Raw genomic sequence first — 20775 nt, forward strand, 5'->3', positions numbered from 1 at the left:
TCGGTCAAAAGGTTTATAGCCTGATTATAGACTACGCCCCAGCGCTTCAGAGAAGGAGACAGGGAAGGACAGCGAATGAGACAGGAAATGTAAACTATTTGATCCACGATCACCATTAAGAGGTGAAGAGCCCTAAAATGCTGATAATGCTGACGATTATTATGATGCTGATGATACGAGAGGCGATTTATCAAGACATTTATGATGAAGTCATAGATGTGAAAGCGGACATGCTGAGAATGCTGAAAGCAGCTGGCCAGACGCACACATCAAAAACAGACCATGTGCTGTCCAGACACACTCCAGAAACACTTCAAACACAGAGAGCCAAATGAGAAAGTAAGAGAGGACAGGAATGAAGGGGGTGGGTTAAAGCCTAAAAGGTCAATCAGAATGGGGTCAATCATTGTACTGCAGTCCGGTTTAACCGACACAGCCAGATGTACTTTCAGGAGAGACACATAGATGTTGCTTGTGCTTGTCTGTCAGGTTTATTGGTGAGGTTCTTATCTTGTCTTATCTCTCATCTCTTCTTGTCTTTCCCCCCTTGTGATCTGTTCTCTGTTCTTTTGTGACCACGTCTCATCTTATATCACCCCATCTCCTCTTTTTTCACCTTTTCTTTTCACCTGTCTCTTTACTTCTCATCTCATCTTGCCTCTTCGTGTTTGATCTCTTTTTCTCAGCTTACGTCATCTTTTCTTCTCTCGTTCCACTCGTAGTATCCTATCAGTATTTTTAATTGCTTCTTCTCATCTCATTATCTTGTCTTGTGTCATTTCCTATCTTCTTTTTCCAGATCCTCTCTAGGGCTTTTCACACTTAACATTGTTTTGATTCATGTTTCACACTCTTACCTAGGGTTAACAATTAATCCCGAGCATGTATACACTGATGATTCACACTGTCAAATCCTAAAACTTGACATTTTATCTTATTGTCAGTCATTTTTATATTTCATTAGTTTGTCATATTTCCCTTCAAATGCTAAATCAACTGCAAATATACAATACAGATTTTTTTTTTTTTTTGTGGCAACCCGAGGCAGATGAATTTGATGCTTGTGATTGACTATTGTTTGCTAAGTATATCGAGCTGTAACATTCTAACATTTCATCATTCACACTGCACATGTCTGGCGCAACATAGTGAGATAAACACTGTGCTAACTGGTAAACATGACTGCTAATTCAGAGTAACCTGGGGTTAAAGGATTAGCTCAACTAAAAATTTAAATTCTGTTATTTATTAATCCTTCTCATTTCATTCCTATCCACTTAGACCTTTGTTCATCTTCACAACACAAATGAAGATATTTTAGATAATATCTCTATAGACATCAACAATCCAGGCTTGTTTAAAGTCCTGAAAAATTCCAAAAAAGTCTCCAAAACAAACTATATGCCTTCAGTGCTTCAAAAGGATAATACTTATGTGTAAAGCAAAAATTAGGACTTCCTTCAACAGTTTATTCTCCTCAGTGTCAGTATAGGGTGCATGTTCACAAGAGCATTGTGTGATTTAGGGTGTACTCACACTAGGCACGGTTGTCTTGAACCATGCCCAGGCGCGATTGTCCATCCTCCCATCTCCCCCTCTGGCTGCACACAGTAGGGGTGTCAAAATTAATTGTTTCTTCGGTGCACCGCGATGCTGACGTGGACAATTCTGTATCAGTTTAGCAATATCCTATCAGGTTATTATTTACTGACGTCATTTATCTCATATGAGTTATGTCGTGGTAGAATACTATGGTGAGGGAGGCGAGCACAAGTAATTAAAATGCAGAAACTCTGCACAATTCACTGCATGTGTTTGCTGGACAGTCATTCAATGACACTGAATTTACAACAGAAGCCCCTATTTCACTGTTATGGAGAAAATGAAAGTAAACTTCATTCCTCTCGCTCTCTAACTGTGGCTCCTTTGACCCGCTGGCATGACGTTTCCTCTCCTTTTGACTGTTATAGAGATACTTGTGGATCCAGACATGAGCTTGTCTGCAGAGTGAGTTTTCTCCACCGCATCTGTCATGGATCAGCTGTGATCGCCACTGCCGTTTATCAGTGTCACTTATCAGTTAACAGCACCAGAGTGTTAGAGCCAACTGCAGCTCTTTCTGTTGAGCACATGACCAGCCATAGGTGTTTAACAACTCGCTCAACAACGCTCAAAAAGCAAGTGCATGTACCTGAGTTTTGTTTGATGCATTCAAAAGAGTTTTTCTCTATGGAAGTAAAGGTACAGTTCATATATCTGACTGCTTGTATTAAAGGACAAGATGTTATGTGTATACAAATACATAAAAAAAAATATTTAAAAATTATAAATTTTATTACAAGAATTTTTGTGCTGTGAAGTAAAATATAAAATTGTGTATGGAAAGCATCATCAATGCACCGAGATATCGAATTGAACCAAATCGATGGCATGATAACTGTAACCAAACCATGAGACTAATGTAGGTTCACACCTCTACCACGAACATTGCATTTTTTTGTATTTCGAGCCCGAGCACGTTTACGTCATCGATGATGTGACTTCAATTTAACAGAAAAGAAGCGCTCTCACTCCATAAAATGATGATTGCTTTAGTTTTATTGTTTTTTTATTATTTTAAGTCGTTTGATATGCAGTGACACACAGTAAAATGTTTTGCTAAACAGATCCAGCACTTTTGACGCTCATAAATGTTCATGAATGTCATCGTGCTGCACGTATTAGGAGGTTTGCTGAAAGTGCCGCTGACGTTCAGCGAGGCGTGTGCATCTTTAATAAACTATGATGGTTCACCTTCATTAAAAAGTAAGAATGATTACTAAATCCATATGTAATGGACCCTTCTCATAACCCTGTTACAACACATTTAACTGTCATCAGCATCTAAAAATCTTAAAAGTTTTTAATATTTAGATTTTTAAAAAAACCATTAGAACATTTCTATGTATTTATGTATGTACTATACCATCTTTGCTTCAAATTACAAAAACAAATTACCGCTTGTGCGAGGTGTTTCTAATGCAGCGTCTATGGAACAGGACAGTAGATTTGACGTTATTCTCTTCTTTGGCTGCACAATTTTTTTACTTTTTCCGAAAGTCTTTATAACATCATCGTGGATTATTATTTTTTTAATTATTTGAGCAAACACGATTGTAAAACCAAATATTTGTTGTATTCTCCCATTCACTGCGCTCTAAATTTTCCCAACTATGAACTGCTTTCACCACTGAGAAACCTGGAAATGTGAAAAGGGTCTATTGTCCCTAAAAAACGGGTCTTCGGTTTTGCGCTCAGGCATGCTTTACACACACACTACAAGCATACCACGCCAAAGCCCTACTGAACCGCGCTCTGGCACACCTCTTTCAACCGAGCCAGTGCCAGCCAACTGAACAGCACCTGGACCCGATTTGAAGCACTCACACTCGCAAACAAACTGGGAAATGGGGGTCAAACGTGCCTGGGGCTTGGTTCAGATAGCGTAGTGTGAGTACACCCGCACTCATATCACGCAGTACATATCACACTCTTCCAAACAAAGGGAGTTGCGAGTCGGCATCCTGAGGGGTATATAGTTGACTTAAAAACAAAGAAAGTAAACTTGTTAACTAAATAACTAAGTATACAAACTATGTGCATAATTATAAAAGTTAAGTCAATGTATTTACTGACTTTTTATAAGTTAAATCAATTTGTTGCTTTTAAAGGAGCAAGTTTACTCACTTTTTAAAAATAAAGTAACTAATAATAATTACTTACTTTTATATAGCGTTTTCTGGACACTCAAAGCGCTTTACAGATTATTTGGGGGATCTACCACAAGTGTGCAGCATTCACCTGGATGATGTGACAGGAGCTATATTGCGCCAGACCACAGGAGACAAAGTAAGACAGAGGGATGAAGACAATTATGATATGAGGATGGTTAGGAGCAGTGGTGTAGTCCTAAAAAAATAGGTGGTGTACTATTACCCACCCAATCCAAATTTTAAAAGTAGGCAAAGAAACGACGAAAGTCAATGTATCTTTGATTCATTTGATTTATTATATATATATATATATATATATATATATATATATATATATATATATATATATACATACATACATACATACATACATACATACACACACACACACACACACACACACACACACACACACACACACACACACACACACACACACACTGTGGTTTGCTGATTAACTAAAAAACGAGTTCAGGAGCGGGATTCTGCCGCCATTTTATATCAAATTTAAAGGGGACTGAGGCGATCATTTAGTAGTATACAGGTAATGGCTAAGGTGTTAGGGGAGCTGAATGGAAATATAGGAGGGCTAAAGCGACACCTATGCTGTTTTAATAATTTTACTTGAACGTTTCAGCGAAACTTCATTCAGCTGACTTGTTGTGATCTTCGAAAAACTCAAATACTCAATAGACAAAAATTAGGGAAGTCTAATCACCAAAACAAGTGAGTATACCGAGAGTATGATCCTCAGAAGTCGTAATACCCAAACAGCTCGTGAAAAAAAGTAGGCATACTGAGTATACGTGCGTATAGCAAGGACTACACCATTGGTTAGGAGGCCTTGGGCAAGTTTGGCCAGTATGCCGGGATTAAACCCTTACTCTTTTTTTTGAACGACATCCTGGGATTTTTAATGACCACAGAGAGTCAGGACCTCAGCTTAACGTCTCATCCGGCGCTCGCTGAGCAGTAAAAAGTGCCCATCAATATACTGGGGCGTTAGGACCCCCTGCTGATCTCACTTATACCACTTCCACCAGCAACCTAGCTTTCCCATGTGGTCTCCCATCCAGGTTCTGACCAGACACAGCCCTGCTTAGCTTTAGTTGGCAATTATGTAAGAGTAGCAAAGAGCAGCTGCACTAATCGCTTTTTAAAGTGTACATAAGTGCAAAGTGCTCGAGAATGCACAACCATAATCTACTGACACTGAGAAAAAGGGCTGCTACTAACGATTATTTTAATAATTGATTAATCTGTCGATTATTTCTTCGATTAATTGGATAAGAAAACACAAGAAAAGCATTCATTTCCAACACTTTATTTAAAAAAGCTCAACCCTAAGCGGTATAATAATAATAATAATAATAATAATAATAATAATAATAATAATAATAATAATAATAATAATAAAAAAACGAACTTAGTAGTTTTGTCCTGTTTTCAATTCAAATATATATAAAAAAAAGAATCTTAAACCAAAACACACTAGACACATGAAGTAACATAAGAAAAAAAAAAAAAACACACCTCAAAATAAGTGATTATTTGCTTAAAACAAGCAAAAAAAAAAAATTACCAATGGGGTAAGAAAAGTAATCTTAATAAGATATAATCTCAAACAGAAGTTAAGCATCGCTTAATTTTCTCATGTCATTTTTCTTGTCTAATAGTCTTGATTTACATTTTTTTATATATATTTGGGCTGGAAACAAGACGAAAATACTAAGTAAGAAAACATTTTTTGCAGTGTATATATGTGCTATACTACAGATAGAAAAATGAATGATCCAAAAGAGGCGAGTGACTTAAAAACATGTCTTTAGTCTTGCAAAGTGCAAAGTAACTATACCACCCATGCTTTACTACTGTTGTTAACCCTTTTGCTGGTGCGTTTAAAATATTCTGGAACCAGGAGTCAGTTTTTTAGGCGACTATTATTTTAAAACATTCAAAGATTGACAGATGTATCCCTATTTAGTTTTTTCCCTTTTATTTCAACATATTCACATGCTTGCTCATCATGTCATCAGCTACTTGATATTCCAATTCACAAAAACGTGTAAGCGATTGTGATCTATAACGTGAGATGGGCGTAGCCATGTTTACTTGCGGCCGCGCGTTTGCCTCATTCATAAAAGTAGAACATGCAGGATTCAGCACGTAAATTCATAAGTTACTCCCAATATACATGCAAGTAAGTGGCTGGTGAACTTAGAGAAGAATAGATTCAACTTTATAATTACTTTTACTACGTGTATTTGATATGAATAATACACATCGGCAAATTATATTTGAATGGATTGTTAGACTTCCATATACTTTCTTGCGTGTTTTACAAACTCTAAATGTATTGTTTTACTAGTACTTGAGTGTATTTACATGTCTAAAACATAAAATAAGCATTGGGTGGTTAAAACGCTGCATAATTATGATAATATGACATGTCTTTCTCTGGCTCAGTGCCAACCAATGCACCAAAGATCAGTTTGAATTTTTAGTTGCCGCTCTAAGGGTAAACGATCTAGTGCTAACTTGTCATGCTTGTCAAGCTGGATAATGAGTAAAAACAGCACCAGGGACTTTAAGGTCCTCACTTTAAAACGGAACAAAAGTAGGATTCTTTAGTGATTTACCCTGCTCTTTAACTCATTTCCTCCTCCTCCCTGTCTATGAACTCTGTATCAGTGCGCGAGAGAGACCTTGTTCACTCCGCTCCTCGCTGAACTAAAGTGCTTTTTTTAATAATCAAACATCCCCTTGTCGTGCGACACAATGAACAAAATTTGAAATTCATTGCCAGCGCTTTTAGTAATCGATTTTTATCGATTTAATCGATTCGTTGTTGCAGCCATATTCCAGTTGAACATACATGGACTGTTTGATATTTTTAGTACCATTCTGAACTTTGGATCAGGATTTCATCAAAAACGATTTTCAAAATCTTAATCTGTGTTCTGAAGATGAACGAAGGTCTCGTGGGATTGAAAAGACATGAGGTTGTGTAAATAATAACAGAATTTTTATTTTGTGCTGAACTTACTCTTTGAGCACAGTGTGAAGACCTAACTATTTGTTTGACACCATGTCTTTTCTCTCATCTTTTGTCGTCACATTTCATCCCTTTGTTTCATCTCACCATGTTTTATCTGCCATCTTCTCATCTTGTTTCATTCCCTATTCTTTAATCATCCGTCCCTTCCTGCCCATTCTGTTTCATTTTTTCTTTTTAACTGCAAATCTCTTTTAATCTTCTTTTCTCCACTCCTCTGACATTACCCAGTTTTCCCCCTTTCCCAGTGTTGGTTCCTTGTTATGAAAAATTAATTCCCAAGATTCTCTCCCACTGTTTCGCTCTCTCGCTCTCTCACTTTTACTGTCTGTCTGTCTCCATGTCTCACCCTAACACTGCCATGTTTACCCGTTGCCATGACTTCTAGACAAGTGGATGAGTGTGTGCTTGTGTATGTTTGTTTACGTGGTGACAGGCTAGGATTGGGGGATGGATACACATATGCTGTGTGGTCGCTGTGAGATTTCATACATGTGTGTGTGTGTGTGTGTGTGTGTGTGTGTGTGTGTGTGGAGTTGGCGTCCTGTTTATCCACATTGAGACTTCTGGCAACTCTTATCTGCCGCTGTCTCATGATGATGATGTAATGCTGGTGAGAATGAGAGGGCAGCAGCAGTACAGTCGTATCGACACTGTGCAAACCTCATTAAATCCCTCTGCTGAACACAGCCGGTGCTGACAACCAGCCACAAACTACGAGAGGCCAAACCCAAAGAGACACGGATCATCCCATAGAAAATGAATGATGTACTAAAAGGAGGTTGAGCATGAGCAAGTTGAAGCTGTCCTTCACAACATGAGCGTTTAATGTATAAACAGCTGCTTACCAAATGTGTTTACCTTCAACTCGCTTATGGATTATGTGAAAATGTGAACTCATAACAAATGAGACACAGCTTAAACTGAACAGGAGTACAAATATCCCACCCACGCGTGAAGTGTAACCTTTGTTTATCTAGGCTTACGTCTGTCTTCTTGACTATTTAGGGCTTTGTGTTTGAGGACTTGAGGATCAAAACCCAGGTAAACAACAAGCCAATGATTAAGCATTGAATCAACAGTGATTTTTGTAATAAGTCTAGATTGTGCCTGGTAATTCATGTGAAAAAATGACTTAACTCACAGTCCTTTATTGTCATATTTCCTAATATTTTAGCATCTTCCTGTCGAGTCACTTCTCAACAAAATAAACATTTAGTGTTATGTGTTCTTTAGTCTAACTTTTCTTGTCTCTTTTTAATATTGTATTTTCTCATTTTTTCTCAAACCCAGAGTTTAAAAAAACAAATAATTTGTTTGTATTCAAAAAGTTTGCTAAATATTAATTTTTAATTCAGCCAAAAAGTCAATATGTTTTATTTTTATTAATATCAGAATGATTTTTATCAACACCGACGTTATGAACAACAAATAAACAATAAAAGAGCATTATGATTTTTATGGACCATATCTGTTATGTGATGTGGACGCTGACAAGGGAGGTGCAGATCCAAATGCAGGTTTATTGAAAAGAGATTTATTGCAACAGTCAACACAGGGGCAAGCAGATGTACACAAGAAATCCACAGGAGTCATAGTCAAATAACAGGCGAGTGGTCAATACAGGCAGGCAGCAGGCAACGTAAACAAACAAACAAGATCATGGTCAAAAACACGGCAAAGCAAGGCAATGGACATGTGTCGTATTGTTGACAGTGACTGTATAACAACACTCAGCCTAGATGTGTGTGTGCGCTGTATTTAAAGTCCTAGTAATCAGTCTTAGACAATCCTCCAGCTGTGTGTCAGGATCAGTCAGGATCAGGAACTGGTTTGAGTGTGACATGTACATAACTGGAACTTGTAGTTCTATGCGACCTGTGTGTTTACCAGTGATCTGTAAGGATTAGATCCTTATATGAAAAAAATAAATAAATAAATAATAATAATAATAATAATAATAATAATAATAATAATATATATATATATATATATATATATATATATATATATATATATATATATATATATATATATACATACATACATATATATATACAGTTGAAGTCAGAATTATCAGCCCTCTTTTGATTTATTTTTTTTCCTTTTTTAAATATTTCCCAAATGTTGTTTACCAGAGCAAAGAAATTTACACAGTATGTCTGATAATATTTTTTCTTCTGGAGAAAGTCTTATTTGTTTTATTTTGGCTTGAAAATCAGTTTTGAATAAAAAAAAAAAACATTTTAGGGTCAAAATTATTAACCCCTTTAAGCTATTTTTCTCGATAGTCAGTAGAACAAACCATCATGATACAATAACTTGCCTAATTACCCTAACCTGCCTAGATAACCTAATTAACCTAGTTAAGCCTTAAAATGTCACTTTAAGCTGTATACAAGTGTCTTGAAAAATATCTAGTCATATATTATTTACTGTCATCATGGCAAAGATAAAATAAAACAGTTATTAGAAATGAGTTAACAATGAGGCTGATAATTTAGGGAGCCTAATAATTCTGACTTCAACTATATATATATATTTATATATTTGTATAATGTTATCATCATTAGCAGTATTATTTATTATATGCATATTTATATTTCTTTTAATAAAAAAACAAGTTTAGATTTGTCCACCTGTCAAGTTTTGGAGACAACCTGTGATTGGATATAACTGTGTTTTTTGACCACACTTCGTTATTGTTGTTCATTTATTCGCTTCAAATTAGAACAAAATTTAGAAATAATTTTGAAACAAATCTTTGCGCTTAACAAACAAAATTAAATATGAAGGCTAATGGATCTTTAGTGAAGCATTTAGTGAAGCATTCAGTTTGTCCATTCATTTTTCCACTTACAAAGTCCAGCATGTAAATAGCAAATGCGCCATGGCACGATGTAACTGACTTTTGAAGGATATGGGAGATGAAACTCATTGATTCAATGCAACCATTATTCATTAAGAGAATAAGCTCAACCCTGTTAGACCATGTGCCCAGGCACAAACCATATTTTTCTGTCCTTAAATTAGCAAAAGGGGATTTGAACACACCCTTAATGCTTTTGCGCCATGCGCTTTAGACTTTGTGCCTAGATCGTTTAAATAGAGCCCAGTGTGTTTCTTGTTAAACAAATATAGCCATGGTGAACAGAAAAAAAATCACCTAACTAACAAATCTCACCAATACGTTAGATTGTTAGATTAATAAACGTTCAACGTTTGAATAGTAGTGTACCTTCTCAAAACATTCTCTCAAGGAAAACAGCATCAGGACTTATGTTATTGAGTTTCTTCACATCTAAAAAACAAAAACAATATAAAAACAACTGTTACCTTACAAGCCTAAGGATTTACTTATCAAGCTTAAATCTATTTCTCCTCTCCGTTGTTTCTCATGAATTACTTTGATGTCTGGGTCAATTTGAGTGCGTTCATTCATTATATCTCATAGTCTGCAATCAAATGGAAGGGATTTCACATCATACGTCTCATATTTTCTGCAGTCACATCCATTTTAGTCTCCTCTTTTCTCTTAAATATTACTATATAGTTACATTCATTTATTTTCTCATCTTATTTTTCTTCTCATTTCTTCTCTCTTCAAAACCCCAAAATCTTCTTGCCTAATGTTTTTCTTGTCTAATCAGTCATCCTTTTATGGTTACTTCTTGATTTCTCTTAAAATGTATTTCTCTTAAAACTTTTTTGTATTGCGTCCTTATTTCAGACTGTGGTTGCATTGCGAGACAACTGACCTATTGGATTTAAGTAGAACATATGGAATTGTGTCATAAAACAAGTGCTCTAAAGCAGTTTAGTAAAGAAATGTCTGATAACATGTAACAATTCACAATTTAACTCTAGCTACTTATTATTACCTGCCTATTAATAAGATATGAACTATTTATTAGCACTTATAAAGTATGATCTTATTTTACCTCCTTAATCCTATACCTAATACCTAAATCCAACTTCTACATTACTGACTATTAGTAAGCAGCTGATTAATAGCTTATTGAGTCCTAGTTAATAGTTTGTTAAAGGTTGTTAATAACATGACTTGTACATTAAAATAAAGTGCGACCAAGAAATGTGGTATTTTTTTTGTACTAACAACGAGTGCATATTGAATAATCTTCTTTGTGTGTGTGTGTGTGTGTGTGTGTGTGTGTGTGTGTGTGTGTGTGTGTGTGTGTGTGTATATCAGATCCAGGTCTGTGCAGCAGCAGAGGCTTCTCAGGGAGACTCTGGCTCTGCTGCAGTTTTCTCGAGAGGAGATGACGACTGTAAAGAACCAGTTAACTCACTTCCTGGAGACTTGGGACAACAGCAAAGCACTGATACAGCAGAGTTGCATCAGTGCTGACGCAGGTAATTAAACACATACACACACACAAAACAAGCATTGTTGCAATCTCTGTTCTGCTTCAGAAAACTTTTATTTCTCTCTGATCTGTGTGTGTGTGTGTGTGTGTGTGTGTGTGTGTGTGTGTGTGTGCGTGTGTGTGTGTGTGTGTGTGTGTGTGTGTGTGTTTGTTCTGAGAAATTCAGAGAAGATTCGGGCAGATCTCTGACACGCTGAGCATGACAGTCATAATATATCTTGTCACGGTCTGAAATTAAAATAAGAATACACTCTGCCTTGGCCGCTGTGGATGCATGTCCGTGGCTTTGAGATGTAGGGCACACTGTACCCGCTGTGCTGAGATAATTGTACTCTAATGATAATAGAGGATGTGAGACAGTTGCTGTCAGAACTGGGAGAGAGGAATGTGTTCGTTGATGGCAGGACCAATATAGGCCAGGGGGCAAGATCATGAGGATAGCAAAAAGCTTTAGGAAAATTAGATTGTTGTTTGCACATTGAACAAACCTCTCATTCATTCATTTACGATTATAGCTTCAACAAACATTTAACAGTTGTTATTTATTTATTTATTTATTTATTTATTTATTCATTCATTTATTAATTCATTCATTCATTCATTTTTTTTTCAGCTTAGTGCCTTTATTAATCCGGGGTCGCCACAGCAGAATGAACCGCCTTATTTATTTATTTATTTATTTATTTATTTATTTATTTATTTATTTATTTATTTATTTATTTATTTAACTGTATGAAATAAAAGCCAAGATTCATAAAGTAATAACAAAGTAATAATATTAACATTAATATATATTAATAGATTGATATAGATTGATATGTTTAAACCATTTAGAAACTCAGACATAAAATGTAATCCAAGTGACATTAAAAACCAACAAAAATCAGTCCAAGGCACTCGAAAGATGTGGACAAAAAATATTAAAAAGCCTTTTTTCACATGGCTAATCTTTAAAAAAAACGTACGCATTTCGGCAGAGAGCTGCTTTCATAAGGGTAACAGTGATCAGGTGTGTCTGAAGTTTCTTTTAAATGCTACAGTCTCATGACTCATTAGAATATCGAAACCATACTAAAATAATACATTAAACAAGGTCTACTCAACAATGATCATCAATTATTAGCCCCCCTATTTATTTTTTTCCCCCAATTTATTTTTAATGGAGAGAAGATTTTTTTAAACACATTTCTAAACATAATAGTTTTAATAACTCATCTTTAATACCTGATTTATTTTATCTTTGCCATGATGACAGAAAATAATATTTTACTAGAAAATTTTCAAGACACTTCTATACAGCTTAAAGTGACATTTAAAGGCTTAACTAGGTTAATAAGTTAACTAAGCAGGTTAGGGTAATTAGGTAAGTTATTGTATAATGACGGTTTCTTATATTCTAGCCAAAATAAAACAAATAAGACTTTCTAAAGAATATATATATATATATATATATATATATATATATATATATATATATATATATATATATATATATATATATATATATATATATATATACAGTTTTTTTTTTGGAGAAAGTCTTTTTTGTTTTATTGGGGGTGTAGGTGAGTTGGGGGGTGGGGGGTTAGGGGTTAGGGTTAAATTCCAGGAGTTTTCCTGGAGACAGAACAAAACGGGAGATGAGTCTGAAATACGGGACACTCCCAGGAAAAACGGGAGTGTTGGCAGGTATGACCATAATAGTTTTCACATTATGGTCAACTATGTCAGGGGTTACAGGTTTTCAGCATTCTTTAGAATATCAAGTGTTTAACAGAAGAAAGAATGTCGTGAAGGTTTGAAACAAGTAAAGCGGGAGTAAATGGCGATCTGAAGTCAGATTATGTTCAAGTTATGCAAATTTGCAGTGTTAGCGAACAGAATGTTGCATGCTTTTAAATGGACTTCTGTGTGACCTGCCGCAAAAGACAATTGGTGTGTTTTTGCCTGTGAAATTTTTCTCAAATTCTGTTGTGTGTTTACATCAAGATAGCCAAATCTATGTTTCAGTTTTTACAAACCAACCTTGTTGTGATTTGCATGTTAGCACATATATGTTAAGAGTATATTTGCAGGCGTTTGTTTGGTTCAAACATCTTCATGCAAATGACTTAATGCACTGACAATAACACAAGCGTACTTGTTATGCGTCGCTCAGCATAGTTTTGGTTAGCAGATGATTTGGGTGCCGTAGGGTGAGTTAACCTTTCGCTCACCCTGTGGGGTGTGTGCGCGCAGACGTTTGGAACCGCCCTCCTTCTGCCTGTTGCACGTTCCACAAAGCTGCCAAATTCCAGCAAGTGTGTGCGTGCGTGTGTCACTGAGAGGTGAATGAGTACAAAAGGCTAGAATCCTTTGAACCAACGGACAGGTATTTTGTTTACAGTAGCCTAAGGAGTGTTTAGGCTTTGCTTTTCCTACCTCCCTCTACCTGTCTTTCAGCATGCATGCATAGTCAGATGCATATTTCTAAACATGCGTATTTTACCACTCCATTCTCCAGTCGTTTCAACAGAAAGCATAAGTCATAGGTGGCTGTTTGTTCATGCAGGTTTTGCTCCTTTTCGAAACAGCCTGTTTGTGTGCAGAAATGTGCAAACAGTATGTGTGTGCGTGGGTAAAGGCCAAACCGATATGGGTGTGGGTGCTACAATTATGCGCAGCTACCTGTCTGTCTGCTTTCCACGGTTATGAGACATGAGGGGGAGACGAGATGAGAGCTGAAAGGTATAAAAAATCAGTAAACAAATGACAGAGGAAGAAAAATAGAAAGAGGATGAGAAGAAATGTCAGTACTGTATGTTTGCTTCTGCTAGCGCTATGCTAACTGCTGCACTTTCATTTGGTAAAAGGAAACTATTTAGATCTAGGGTGCCTAAACTTTTTTGTATGAAGGACCAAAAACAAAATATCATTGAGAGCTGTGAACCGAGGATAAATATACCAAACCATATTTTACATTTAAGTTGCCATGGGTAATTTTCTAATTCCTTTCATAATATAAAAAATAAACAGATAGCATTACTTTGAATCAAATTAACTAATGCAATACAACTTTTTTTAATTATAACTTATTGCGACAAAAACACAAACAATCACATTGATAACATAGTGGAGTTCAATGCTGACTACACTAGTCAAGCAAAAGCTGCCTTTGCCTTGATTTGCTCGACAAAGTCTCTGCATTGTCCTCTATGCATCGTATGTACATTTTAAACTAAGTCTGATTCATTTACACCATTTAAATTGAAACTTTTAATTTCAGATAGCTTTTTTGTAGATTAATAATAAAACAAACAAATAAAAGGTTACATTAAATTTGAAATGAAAATTTCTAAACCTTTCTCAAATGGGAAGGAGGGCCAATTCAAAGGTTACCATGGGCAAACTTTGGCCTGCGGGTACTAGTTTGGGCATCTCTGATTTAGATTAATCTGATTTTTTGTTGCACAATGTAGGTCGGTGGTGTATGGAACAAAATCAATGCCAAAAGTATTGAATTAAAAAGCTTGTTGAATAGCACAAACTGAAAAACTTAATTTACCGAATAAACATGTGCTTACATTTTAATGAATTGAATTCCAGGGTTTGTATTATTAGGTCCTGAAATTTAACAAAGCTGTTTAAGCTGTGAATATTTCAACTAAAATATTTCAAACACGTTTTCATACTTATAAATTCAATAATTCATATTCAATTTCCAGATTTCACTTACAAAATATTCAATACTCTTTAAAATATGATGTATAATATTGAAAAAGCAATTTTCAATTCCTTTTAGTGAAGTTTATTTAAAAACTAATTTCGAGAGGAGCATGCACTTGTTATTGACAGCAGCTGTTCCTAGTTAGCCAACGCATGATCCACCAATCAGACGATTCCTAAATCACTATAAAAAACTAAAGCATCTTACCTTAGCCATCTTCGTCTTGAAGAATCCCCTCTTCCACCCCTACTCCTCCCCTTTTCCTTATCAGGGCAGCACGGAGGCCAATGGTTAACATCATTGCCTCACAGCAAGAATGTCACTGGCTCAGATCTTCCTGGCCAGGTCGGCGTTTCTGTGCAGAGTTTGCATGTTCTCCCCGTGTTTGCATGGGTTTTTTTCCGGGCACTCAGGTTTCTTCCCACAGACCAAAACATGTAACATAAATAAATTGACAAATTAAATTGTTATTTTAGGCAAGCAATGAATTCAGCATACAATCTTTATAGCCAATTCATAATAAAGCAGGGGGGTTCTACCTGAGTTCAGACTCCCCTCTCGCCCTGCAACGGGAGGGAGCCCTGGCCTCGAGGATCTCACAAGCTCAGGGCTCTCTCCGGCACAGCATGGCAAACACGATTTATAATAAATCATCGGCAAGGGCGAACTCTTGAATTCAGTTCAAATATTCGCTTCCTCAAATTCAGTGGTTCAAATTCGACTGTTAAAATTTGTCAATACATCCAGGAACTGCAGGAAAAGCAATATATTGCAGACTGATGATTGCCAGCTGCATTTTTACCATTTTACCATTACTGATTTTAACCTAGTAAATGGGCAAGAAAAAAACTAATAAAGGCACAAAAGTAGCATTTAATATTAATATCAATGTCTTGGACATTATAAGTAATGAAATGAGTATGAGTAAAACGAGTAAATGATGTTTTGGACATTTCTATTTACCCTTATGTAACGAAAGCCAGCTGGTGATCGCGTAAACCGTAAACCTCACTCCTCGGATCTCAAGAGGTGATCCAGTGACAGATGTTGTTCTGCAATCTTTAGCCTCCTTCTTAGAGCATTTGTCTCCCATGCTGGTATTGCTGTTTCAAGCCCTGCTTACATGCACATAAACTGTATTTTGACGAATTTGATACTACACATTCTCTATCTTTTGGCCCGTTTCCACTGAGTGGTACGGTACAGTACGGTAGGGTTTGGTTTGGTACGCTTTTATGGCCGTTTCCACTGTCAAAAGGCGTACCGAACCGAACCATACCATAGCACTTTTTCGGCACCCTTTCGAAAGGGTACCAAACACGAGAAAGGGTACCAAAAGGCGGAGCTAGATGCGCAGATGAACGCTATTGGTTTACAGAGATACATCATTCGCTTACGCAACAAGCCAGAATGAAAACAAAAAACCTGCCATGTTTAAAATACACAGCGAGAGATTACAGCGGAATTATATATAAATATAATAACGAGCCATGGTTGATCCGGGCTCAAACAAACCTTTTCGTCGTCTTGATGAACAGCCACAAAGCCAAGGAGTAGAGCAGAATCTACCCTGTGCCTCATTGTTTTTTACGAGGTAGTCTGGAGTGCGAGTGGTTTCGCTTTCTTCCTTGTGCTCTTTGCGCATCTATATCAATCAAAAAGCAAAGGAGAAGCCGGAAAAAAGGAGCACATTATTTTTCAGCAAACATGAACAAAATGGCATGTATAACTATTATCTTCACCTTTTGGACTAATATGAACTGGGAATGATGGAATTACTGTCTAACAGAGGCTACATGTACTGCTGAAGATTACAGACACAGATAAGTGGTTTTCACTGACTGTAGGCTATATTTTGTGTTGTTTTTGAACCTAAATAAGCACTAAATGTCTGCTATATGTGGTTCCTCTGTAGTTGGTAACATATCGGAGACTGTAAGAGGCTGTATGTGTTTATATATGTTCATTTATTTAATATAATTACAGACGTTACAGTAGGCTAATTCGCGCTGTCATTGATCTGCAATTATAATCAACTCATGTTCATAGAAAAGTTAGTAATAAACATTTCTAAACAAATATTTATGTGTGTAAAGTATCTGTTTTGTTAGAAGAACCTCTCATATGAAATGTGAGCGACCTGTACAGCTTTATTGTAGACATTGACGTCGACTGAAACTTTCTGTCAAAAACCACGCCCACCAAAAGGGTACCCATGGTAGTGGAAACGCAAGCCTGATAAAGGTGACCCGTACCGACCCGAACCGTACCGTACTGTACCAGTCAGTGGAAATGAGACATTTATTACCTCTTTCTTCCACAGACATAAAGTATTAAGATTATTGACTGCTAAAGAATATAAACATAAGAGAAACAGGAGAGGAAATAATACAATAATACAAAATAGATAATCATAATAGCCAGGGCTAAGGACAATTAAGAACAAAGATATTAGTTAAAAAACAGCGAAATTTTATGAGAGTATCATACAAAACAGTTTACTTGGAATTGTTAGACATAGAGCGTGCAGGTATGATTTAAGGTTTGGTATGGATGGGGCATGTAATTTTAAATAATTTAACATAACGTGTGAATGCATTAAAGGAGCGTCTTCACCTATTCATACAGCACTGTCTAATATGGCATAATCATTAAGGGGTTATTAGACTATGAAGTGTCAGGATTGGGACAGGCTATGTAACAGCTAAACAGCATTTTTAAATTTCAGGACCTAAAAATACAAACCTGGAATTCAAGTTATTAAAATGCAAGCACTTGGTAATTCGGTGTATTATTTTTTTAGTTTGTGCTATTCAACAAGTTTTTTAATTCAATACTTTTGCCGTTGATTTTGTTCCGTGGTGTGACATTTATTTCAGGATTGATTGATTGATTGAAGCAGAAATGCATTAAAATGCCCTTCTTAGATATTGACCTTGTTCTGCGATGCGAAAGTACGAAGACCTGGAAGGGACGTGATGGTGAGAACAAAACGAGTGGAAGAAAAAAAAACTGGGTGTGAGAAAAAAAAATGGGTGGGGAGAAAAAAAAAAGATTTTTTTTTTTTACGTTTTTGCATTCAGTTTGCGTTATCTTTCAAAGATGTTTTGCGTTCACTCGCAAAACTGCTTTTCCACAAACACTTCCTGTTCACTTCACATGTCAACCCTCCCGTTTTTGCTGGGATTCTCCTGTATTTTATCTTTCTATCCCGCTATTATCCTATCATTAAGTATTTTCCCATACTTCTGATATATTTTTAACCTTGAAAGCACGCTGAAATTAATATGAAAATGTCTTCATTCACTTTCTTTCCATTAACACTGTGCATCCATCATTGCCATTCTTACATGCAACGTGACTGACGGACGCGCTCCGTATGATAAACTGATCCCAGATCAGGGTCTGTACACCTCATTTAAAGAGGAGTGAAAATGCAGGATACTTTGGGATTCTGGTCTGTTCAAACAGACAAATATACTTAATAATATGTAAACATGTCCGTCTTGTGTGTTTTATTTTAAACACAACTAATTTTCTCTTAAATGAGCACAAACAGTTACTAAAGTAATGAAATGCTTTCATCATAGATCTGTGCATTCTTACAGTAACACCTCTGCTATCAAACAAAACAAATTGAGAGATTCATTTGCTGCTCTTTACTAGTTTTATAACAGAGGTGTCACTTTAAATGGGGTGCACAGAAGCTGACCTAGGATCAGTTTATCATACGGAGCGCGTCTGTCAGTCAGCGCTTATACATGCATTCACTGATTCAGAGGTTGCATAAGAATGGCGATGATGGACGCACAGCTTTAATGGAAAGAAAGTGAATGCAGACATGTTTATATTAATTTCAGCGTGCTTTCAAGATTACAAATATATGAGAAATATGGAAAAATACTTGGATAAGAGCGGGATAGAATGTTAAAATATGGGAGAATCCCAGCAAAAACAGGAGGGTTGACATGTTACAGGTTTAAATGAACAGGAGGTGTTTGTGGAAAAACAGATTTGCAAGGGAACGCAAAACATCTTTGTGAGAGAACGCAAAAACTATTTTCTTGTCACTGTTTTTTTTTTTTCTCCCATCCATTTTTTTCTCACACCCATTTTTTTTCCACCTGATTTTTTTTTTCCCCATCATCATGTCCCTTTCGGGTCTCCGTACGAAAGTGTGCTTGTTTTTGCGATTGTTTTAGAACTTCCAATTCAGTTGCCTATGGGAGAAATGACTAGCAATAATAAACAGCAGAAAATGGTTAAACTACTTGCTCTACATACAAGTGTTTTCATGACTACAAAAAAAGTAAAATAATATAATAATAAAATGTCAGTTTACAACATCAAACAGTATGAAAAGCTGTTTTTAGCCTTTAAAAATCAATGGAAGTGAATGAGACCAGAATATTTCAATGGCTGTGCCCACTTGAATGTCAAGAATAAGGTCAATAATAGCCAATTTCACATTGTAATCCCAATGAATTAATTACCAAAATGACTTTCTAGTTAAATCCACAGATGTGCTGTTCACACGAGCAACACCCACATGATACTATTCCCACATTGGCACCAAATTAACGGTACATTTTGTTCGACAGTTTGCTTTAATACTGACTAGTGTGCAAATTAACATCCATGGAAATGTTTCATTCCATAAAAGTTCTTTACAGTGGAAAAGGGCATTTTTGTATTATGTTCTTAACACCCTCAAAAATGTTATTCGAACAACATTTCACAAAGATGTTCTTTGTGAAACCCCCAAAAAATGTTTTTTTTTTTTTTTTTTTTTGTATGGCATCTCTTTGAAAACCTATATTTGTTTTACTTTTTTCCTGGTATCATTATAACTGGAACATTAGAGCTGGAACACTGACAGATAGAACATAAAGCAGGGTCTCAAGCACAATGTCTGATCCATGTGATTGTTTACATGGACAATATAAAAAAAAACAATAATAAAACGATTAGTTCACCCAAACTTGTATCACATTCTTGTTCCATACAAAATGTACAGTAGGAGATATTTAAAAAAAATAAAACAATATAATTTTTTTTTTTCACTAGTATACATTATCTATGGTGATTCATAATGCATTTTCAATAGCAACAATGGCAGGCTGAGAGTCAAAAAAATATGAATATACAAGCAAAGCAAGATTCATTATTTTGGCTTCTGAGGTCCTATGAAACAAACTAACCGGTGAAAGACAAAACATTGTTAAGAACATTTTTACATTTAACCCATGTCCTAAAGTGTTCTCCACAGTCTGTCAAGGCAAGGCAATGATCAAGGTTTTAGCTGAAAATCTATAATATTTTACTCAAGTAAAAAGTCGCCTAAATATTGGAGGCCTGTTGATCTTGTATAAATTAACAGGATATGTACATTTTTGGGTGATCCCTTTAGAAACAGCAGATTGTGTTCAACAGAGCTTTATGATTGGCCTAAAGCAAACTTCTCACGCTTTTTGACAATGTACATGTTCTTAAAAGTAATTCTGTTCTTTGTTCACGCCTAGCATCATACTGATAATTCACTGGTAATGTAACTTCTCTTACAGGACAAGGTTCTGCTCATACATGATCTCTTAATAATATTTATACCATTAAAATGATACTGAAGATAGTAAGTTTAAAAGGTGTTAGTGACAACTGATTTACTTATTCAAAATGAAAGTAATAAAAATATTTTGATATTTGTTGGGATGAACAAACAAACAAACACATAAATAAATAAATAAATAAATAAATAAATAAATAAATAAATAAATAAATAAATAAATAAATAAATAAATAAATAAATAAATAAATAAATAAAATAGAATAAAAAGTTCATGCTTATCAACAAATATACGAGTTAACAAATTAACA

At 35.7% G+C, this 20775-nt stretch overlaps 1 protein-coding gene across 1 annotated transcript in view; it reads left to right on the plus strand.

The window, feature by feature from the left end:
• Nucleotides 1-11040: 11040 nt before the first annotated feature.
• The window catches only part of LOC130246098 (trichohyalin-like), a 144323-nt gene continuing 134588 nt past the window's right edge, over nt 11041-20775 (plus strand). Inside the window, exon 1 of the mRNA XM_056478960.1 lies at nt 11041-11181. Within this exon, the coding sequence (XP_056334935.1) occupies nt 11088-11181 (94 nt within the window). The 5' untranslated portion in view covers nt 11041-11087. The remainder of the gene's footprint in view (nt 11182-20775) is intronic.

Source organism: Danio aesculapii, chromosome 18 (genome assembly GCF_903798145.1).
Source record: "Danio aesculapii chromosome 18, fDanAes4.1, whole genome shotgun sequence".
Lineage (NCBI taxonomy): Eukaryota > Metazoa > Chordata > Actinopteri > Cypriniformes > Danionidae > Danio > Danio aesculapii.